Source organism: Propithecus coquereli, unplaced genomic scaffold (genome assembly GCF_000956105.1).
Source record: "Propithecus coquereli isolate 6110/MARCELLA unplaced genomic scaffold, Pcoq_1.0 Scaffold70, whole genome shotgun sequence".
Classification (NCBI taxonomy): Eukaryota; Metazoa; Chordata; class Mammalia; order Primates; family Indriidae; genus Propithecus; species Propithecus coquereli.
Window position 1 is genome coordinate 3,122,695 of NW_012153063.1, and position 8,737 is coordinate 3,131,431.

The 8,737-nt window shown below is 38.3% G+C and overlaps 1 protein-coding gene across 1 annotated transcript in view; it reads left to right on the forward strand.

The window, feature by feature from the left end:
• The first annotated feature begins 1,963 nt into the window (after positions 1-1,963).
• PTH2R (parathyroid hormone 2 receptor) overlaps positions 1,964-8,737 on the forward strand; it is an 84,582-nt gene continuing 77,808 nt past the window's right edge. The window contains 1 exon segment of the mRNA XM_012661225.1: positions 1,964-2,168. Coding sequence (XP_012516679.1) covers positions 2,094-2,168 — 75 coding nt within the window. The 5' untranslated portion in view covers positions 1,964-2,093.

Genomic DNA, 8,737 nt, shown 5'->3' on the forward strand with positions numbered 1-8,737 from the left:
GAATGGACCACTTAAATATACGTTTTACAAAAATTGATTGTAAGTTCCAGTGTATAGGGCTATCTTATTTTATTGAATGTTTAGTTAATAAATCACTAGTAGTCTTGAATACCGTTTTTGTTGTAATGCAGGGTTTCTCAACTGTGGCACTATTGACATTTTGGGCCAGATATTTCTCTGTTTCCAGGGTCTGTCCTATGAATTGTAGGATGTGTAGCAGCATCCATAGCCTCTACTCACTACATGCCAAAAGTGTGACACAACCAAAAATGTCTTAAGATTTTTCCAGATTCCCTGAGGCAGAGCATGAAAGGACTCCTGGCTCAAAATTCCTGCTATAATGCACAGGAAATTAGTCTCAATTTTTAGGAGGTGCAACAAAGAAATAAAAAGAAAAACTGGGTAGAAAAGTGTTTCTGGTTTTGTGAGGCCTAAGTAACATGAAAAAAATGTAATAACACTATTGCACAAATAGGACAATAAATGATCAGCAGTGCCACAAGGACAGAATATCTGGATTATGGGAAAATAACTTAGTGTCTATTTCCTTATCTATTAATAACAATAACAATAATACTTCTCTTTCAGAGCTCATGTCAAGATTAGTTATGTGAAGTACTTAGAAGAGTAATTGAATGTAATACAGCACTGAATACATGTTATCTATCACTGTTATTACTGTTACCTTTTTGCTTGAATATAGTAATGTAACAGGTAACAATTCTAAATTGTTTAATCAAACTGAAGATTTTGGATAATAGTGACTATAGAGAGTTCTGTTTTGACAAAGAGTTCCAAACAAAACCCAGAACAAAACAAAAACCAAAAACCTTAAACCTGCGATGGAATTAGTGGGAAGTGAACTTTTTTGGGTAATTTTACAGGCATGCACCTATGTGTGTATGTAATTGTGTTATATAATTTAGGTGCTGCTATTTCAAAAAAGCACGAGATTGTGTAGAATCCATATACATAATATAAACAATGCTATTAAAATAGAGATGAGTGAATGTTTCCAGACATGTAGAAATAGAAATATGCTCCCTCTTTGAAATGTTTTAGAGCTGGCCAGCAAGCAATAATCTATACATTTTAAAAGCAAACTTCGTTTTCCTTTTGGCAGCAAATGACAGCCGATTTGTGAGAAATCTCAGATCATTGTGAAGAGGAGATCAGTGGATTATTGTGCTTCATCTTTGGGAATTATTCCTTCCCAACAGTATCAGATCCTGGGAGACTCAATGTCTGTAAATCGAGGACTCTGCCATCTTTATAATTATGCCTCTAAAGACAATATAGGAAGAGGCTTTGTCCCGAATGAAGGTGTTTACACATCCACACACAGTGTCAAAGAATATTACTTGTCTTTAATGCTTCGGTTTAAAGCTCACAATACTATACGAAGAAATGTTGACCCAGAAAAAAAATATATTCTATCTCTCTCATCTCCCTCCACCCCCCACGCAATTATTATAGTGGTTAGGAGAAAATGAATCAGAGAACTTTAGAGGGCTGTAGAAACTGTTCAGTGAACAGCCGCAGATACACGACCCTCCTGGCCTCGGAAGCTTGGAACCTCACTGTCCTGTATCCCGTTGGCTGATGGTCAGCCCACGTAAGGACAGGAGGGAACTTTCCGTCCTCTCTCTGAGATCTCAGGGCGCCCCTAGAGACAGGGCGTTGGGACCCAGGACCGAGAGGGGGGAAGCAGAGACCTTATACCTTGCGGGTGGCGGTAGCAACACCTCCGGATCCGTTGCCCTAGGACCCCCTGCGCTGCGGGACTGAGTGATTCCAAGAAAGGAGCGTGAGCGTCTGCCAGGCGCTTCTGCGGCCACGCGGGGCGCACTCAGAACCGGGGCGCGGGAGCTCCCCTCTTCCCACCGTGGGCGGCGAGCCCGGGACTCGAGCCGCTCACCCCGGAAGGCTAGACCAACCCTGAACAGCGACGCTGCAGGACCCGGGCACTGGCCGCTCCAGCTGCGCCTCGTTCCTGGCCAGAAGTTTGCCTCGCGCCAGCCAAGCTGGCGAGTTGGAGCTTCTCCCCGGCTCTGGGAGGAGGGTCCCTGCATCTCGTTCCAGCCGTTCGGGGTATGGCCGGACTGGGGGCGTCTCTCCACGTCTGGGGATGGCTGATGCTCAGCAGCTGCCTCCTCGCCGGAGCCCAGGTAAGAGCCGGTGCCCCGCAGCACCTGCGACCCAGAGCCTCCGGCGTTAGCGAGACCGAGACGAAGGTGTGCGCGAGCGCACCTGCGGGTGTGACAGGCGTTTAGGGGAGCTGCAAAGCTAAATGCTTTAGGCTAGTGATGTCCTGGGGCCGGCTCTGTTCGGACCAACGTCTTAGCATCTGCAAACTAAGGGGATATTTCTGAACGGGCTTCTGGATCAGGAGTGCGAGAACGGAAGGTGGAGGAACTTTTTTTTTTACTCTTAAACTCCGTAATCCCCATTCAATTAATCAACATTATTTTTGTCTGCTGGCAATTTGCTATCGCTTTTGAGAACTTAAACTTCTATTATTGATTGTGATCACTGTATATGAAAGGGTAACTGGTTCTCTCTGATACAGAATCACGTATCATTAAAGCGAGGAGACTAAATAGAATAAAAATATATTAAGTACAGCTCAGTTGTTAATGTTGAGAATACGTGGTGGTTGTCATTTTCGTATGATATATCATTTAGAGATTTTCTGGGCAATCTTTCACCCAGAAATAGAGCCTCTTAATGCAAGGCACAATTAATATGCACATTTTTTGAGTCAAATAAAATGTAGGGTTTACAGTCAGCTTTTTCAGATGAGCTGGAAAGAGAAGCGTGTGTGTAGCGGTGGATGTTAGCAGTTTAAGAGCTCTGCGAACTTAAACTGAATCAAGGTTATTTCTCTCCGCTTCGGTGGGGGGCGCACCTAGACCGTCAAATGAAGCCCTATTAAAAATTCTCTGAGTGTGAGAATACTAAGGCAGTGGTTTATGTACCGATACTATGCCAATTTAATACTACGTTCTTGGCTATCATATGACCAGTTTACATTTCAATTATTCTAAAAGTGCAGTGTTTTAAACCTGTCATAATCATAACCACATAAATTCAAACTTAAAGGGGATTTCTAGGAAATAGGTGCCTTGCTAAAAGTGGTCTTTACTTAAAATGACCCAGAATGCTTCATGTAGATTTATTTTGATAAAAAATAAAACAGTTTGTGTGTCTTATATTGACTAATAAGATTAACAATGGATACTTAAAAGTAGGGTACACTTAAACCTGTAACAAATTCACCAACAGAAGGAATATGAATGCCTGGAAAAAAATTGGTGATAAATTTCCATGACAGTTATAGAATTCTGATAATCTCCAACGTACATACTACATTTCTATCTCATAAGACATTTGAATAATATGCTTAAACACACCACCTCCTTGTGTAAGAGGCAAATTAACCATTTATTTTGTTCAGTGTTCTATATTACTTTTTCCAAGGAAATGGGGAGATATTATTTAGTACAATAAAAAAAAAATCACCATGGGTTCATGGGGAGAAAAGTCCATTTCCTTTTGCTTTCAATAAAACAATCGGGACACTGAAAACCTCTTCTATAATAACTTTAACTCAGGGTTTCTCAACCTTGGCATTATTAACATTTCAGACCATATAATTTTTTGTTCTAGGGGGGTTGTCTGACATATTGTAGGATATTTACCAGCATTCCTGGCTCCTCTATCCACTAGATGCCTGTAGCACCCCTTACCCCAAACAGTGACAAGCAAAAATATCTCTAGATGTTGCCAAATGTATTTTGGGAGATAAAATCAGCCCTGGTTGAGAATCATTGCTTTACACTAATTTCCATTATGTTTATAGATTAAGAATGGTATAAAATTACAGTTTGTGGTAATATATTACATGCATCAAAATTTTTGCCATTTTAAACAAAATCTCTAGATTAAAGTGATTTACATTGACATACTGACACATTGTCTGGCCTTCAAGTTTCTTCATCTTCAAAAGAGTTATATTAAACTAAGATCCTTTTAATTCTGTAATTCTTGGCTTATTACTTTTGATTATGGACGTTCTCTACTCTGAAATTCCATTAGTTAACTTGGAGGTATAATAGAGACTGAATACATTCTGGGTATTATTTATTCCAAATGTCAGCTGTCAATTTTGTTATCTCAAGTATAAGAGACTGGGTATTTATGAAAAATGATCCTGGCTTTATTTATTTTTTAGAGTACCCAGTTAATGATGAATGTATTTCCTAGCTAATATACATATTAGAAAATTATGGTATATTGACATAACATGGAAGGGAACTCATCCAAACTTATATAGGATAAATGTTTAGTATTCAATAGATGTTGGATCACATCACAAAACAGACAATATAGACCAGTGCTTCTTAGTTATTTTAAGAATCATTGTGGTTTTTTGGTTGGTAAAGATGTTGCGTTTGTCTCAATGCACAGTTCAAAACCCGTATGTTCATATATCAGGTGTCATTACAGAGCCCAGCAGTGCATTTTTCTTTTAATTCCTAAAGTCAGAGTATCACATGCTAACGAGAAGCACTTGTTTAGTATTTTCTTTACTGTGTCAGTGGATCCTCCTGGTAACAGACTTTGAGATGGAATTAGGGGTACAGGATGCAAGAAGTGTATTGGGGGAAGGGATAATGCTTGTGAAAGATGAAATGGTGGGGAAGCAGGATTGGACAGCAAGCAAGTCTGACCAAGTTTTGGCCAATTCAATGGAGAGCCCTGGGGCAAAATCAGAGTCTCATGCTATGGAAAAATGGTCAAGTCCTAGTATTCTCCCCTCCGAAAAGGGTGAGCTCTGCTGATTTCCAGTATGATGATTCAGAGCCTACCGGAAAAATCGGGAATCTCTTACTGGGCGGGGAAAAATGATAATCAGTGATGTTAGTTATTTACTTGCTAAGTGCAAAATACTGTGCTAAGTACTTTATTTTCTCATTTAATTATCATAGTGACTTTATGAGATAGACACTGTAATTATTCACATTTTTATAAATGACAAAATGGGGCCAAGAGATGTTAGATAAAATATTCAACTCACACAGTTAACAAGCAGAATAGCTATGACTTACACTCTGTCTTCTACCTCTGGAGCCTTTCCTAGTCATGCCTTTATTGCAAGGATAGCTAGGCACTGCTTAGGGATGTTGTATACACCCTCTGTCTCAGCAATATCCACTCCTGGGTCTACGTCCCAAGGAATTTCTCACACAGGTCTATAACCATCATTGCAGTAATCCTGTGGTGTTAGAGAATTGGGGACAATCTAAGTGTTTATAATGGGGTATTGTGCTGCAATAAAAAGCAATGGATTAAGTATATGCAAATTAGCATGGATGAGACTGTAAAAACAGGATATGACACAGAAACAATGGGATATATGACATAATACCATTTACATACATTAAGATACATACACATAAAACAGTAATACATGTGTAAACATTTAGATAAGATATATTTCACATAAATGCTTATATATGGGAGGTAGAGAAGTAGGAATTGGGTATAGAGATAAAAGGGGCTAAATCAATAAGTCCAGTGGGCCTATGCTCTATCTCAACTCATGTTTTAATTGGAAATTGTGGTGATAATAGATGCAATTACCAATGAACCATTACTGGTGGATTGAAAAATGAGGACAGTCCTAGGACATAGGCAGCTTTCTCCAAGATAGTAAGCTAGGGGAATATGCTTGGCAAAATCACACTGAAACTTTACTGCTGATTATCTCTATACTGTGCTTATTGCCACAAGCCCTATTGCAGTTAAAGATCTGAGAGTTGGTTTGTTCTCTTTCTTTCCTGTTGAATACCAGGACCGTTTCCATTTGTCTTCTAGTTATAAGGAAGCCTTGCATCCCTGAGAGTTTGGGCTTCTTGTTGGCTACATTAATTGTGGGTAGTCTCTTTAGTCCCAGTAGCCCAGAAGCAGTGAGACTGAAGAAACCTACATGTGACTTTTCTTGGCAATGTACAGGGATTAGGTTTCACTTCCCCAGAAGTTCCTCAATTCTTTGTGAATAAAAATAGACCATTTTCTATCAATATTTATGCATTCCATTTCTTTTCCTGTCTTGAGCTTCAGTTGGTTTTGTCATCTACTAGAACCCGTCCGTATCCTTTCTTTATCCTCTGTTTTATTTTTGTCTTTTCTCTGGGTTATTTTTTAAATTTTTTAACAGCTCTGTGACTTTGGTCAGTTTATTTCATCTTTTTGCATCTCCATGGGTTCCACTGTAAAATGGGATTTACTCACATAATAAGCATTACAGTGACATTTACTCAGAGAACGTGAGTATTTAAAAATATACAAACAAATAAAAGCATTAATGTGTCTGATAATGAAAATGTCAGCTCTTTCCTCTTCTTCTACTAGCAGATTAGGTGAGGCCTTTTTAATGGAATGATTATTAGATGAGATTACTTCTAAACACAAATGGGAACCCCTAAAGGCTTTTAAGTGGGGTGTGTATGTGTGTGAGAATTTTGCAAGGTTATTTCCTCTTCCTTTTATTCTTGATGGCTTCTTCTTCAGAGCCCAACTTCTTTCTGATAGCAGTTGGACATTTTATTCACAGTACTGATAGCTGTTATAATATTACATTTATTAATATGAGTACTTGATTAATATCTATCTACCTCTTTGAAAAGGTCATTCTGAAGACAGAGCAACTGATCAGAAGGTAATTGTAGGAGTCCTGGTAATCACTGGTGTGTACTTGTAGAAGTTGAAATGCAACGGAGTAGATGGATTCAAGAGAGATTTAGAAGGTACACTTAACTGAAGGAAAAACGGGTTAAGGAATGTTTAATAAGATATTTTAGATAAGCTCAGTGTGAGATATATAGTAGATGTTTGGATATTGGATTATGGAGTTTAAGGAAAGGTCTGAAGAAAAGATCTTAAAGAAAAAGTCTTTACCATCATCTCTGTGTAGAGAATCTCTGCAACCACATGTGTGAACAATATTCTCAATGAGCATATAATGGGATTAAAAGAGCTTGCCAACTTGTTTTAAAAAGGGCATGCAGATTTTTTTCCTATAAAATCACTGCTGGACTATAAGCTCACCAGGAAAGGGACTATATATTAAACCATTTGGAACTCTGTGACAATTAGCATAGTGCCTTTGGGTGGTAGGTTCTCCAAAAATGTTTGAATAAGCTAATTAGTATCTATTTCTTTCCAAGAAAATTCATCATCTTTGATCCCACATGGAACTCAAGTCTCTAATCATTTACTCCACTTTTAATTTTAAAAATGTCACTCTATTCTGATTTGAGGGACAGAGGTGGGTACAAATGACGCACCTGAACCTGCCTCTGGTCACAAAGATGTGCAGAGAGATGATGCTGCTGGTAAAGCATGTCTCTAAGAGAGTGTGTGTTTCCAGAGCTTTCTTGTCTTAGTAACTGATAAACGAGCAGGTTAATTGTTGAGTCTATCAGTTATTCCATTGACTGATGGAACTTTATAGACTCTCAAAGTAAATCATAGCTTTCTGGGATAAGAGGGAACTATACAAAATGGTTAACATTATGGGCTTTGATATCAGAACTGAATTTGGAGTCTGTGTCTTACTCTCCGTTACTTAACATTTCAAAAACTTTGTTTCTTTATTTGAAAGATGGGGATGATCTAATACCAAATTCATTATGTTGGTGTGTGGATTACATGAGGACTCAGGAAGAAGCATTTAATGTAATGTAGTGCCCATCACAGAGTTTGCTTACTGTAAGAGTTAGCCATTGTTGTTGTCATCATCATCATTACCATAATTTTATCATATTTTCTAATTAGTTACTACTAGCATAGAGAATCTCTATTATTTTTATTAATACCTGCCAAGTTTATTACTGAATAGTAACAATTTTCTCCAATATTTGTACCTGTTATTCCTTTTTATCATATTGTATTAGCTAGAATTTTCAGTATAACGTTGAATAGTAGTAATTATTATGGACATCTTATCTTGTTTCTTGCTTCGTTGGGATTGATTTTAAAAATTTATCTGGGACTGCAAACTCATACAACCTCTGAGGAAACTAATATGGAGATACCTCAAAGAGCTACAAGTAGCACTACCATTTGATCCAGCAATCCCATTACTGGGCATCTACCCAAAGGAACAAAAGGCATTCTGTAAAAAAGACATCTGCACTAGAATGTTTATAGCAGCACAATTCATAATTGCAAAGATGTGGAATCAATCCAAGTGCCCATCAATATATGAGTGGATTAATAAAATGTGGTATATGTATATACACACACAGTTCTACTCAGCCACAAAAAACAATGGTGATATAGCACCTCTTGCATTATCCTGGATAGAGCTGGAGCCCATTCTACCAAGTGAAGTATCACGAGAATGGAAAAACAAGTACCACATGTACTTACCATCAAATTGGTATTAACTGATCAACACTTAAGTGGACATATAGTAATAACATTCATTGGGTGTCAGGCAGGTGGGAGGGGGAAGGAGGGGATGGTTATATACACACCTAATGGGTGTGGTGTGCAATGTCTGGGGGATGGACATGCTTGAAGCTCTGACTCAGGTGGGGCAAAGGCAATGTATGTAACCTAAACATTTGTGCCCCTGTAATGGGCTGAAATAAAAAAAAAGATTTATCATTAAGTATGATATTTGCTCTAGTTTTTTTCATAGATGTAACATCATTACTAATTTTTT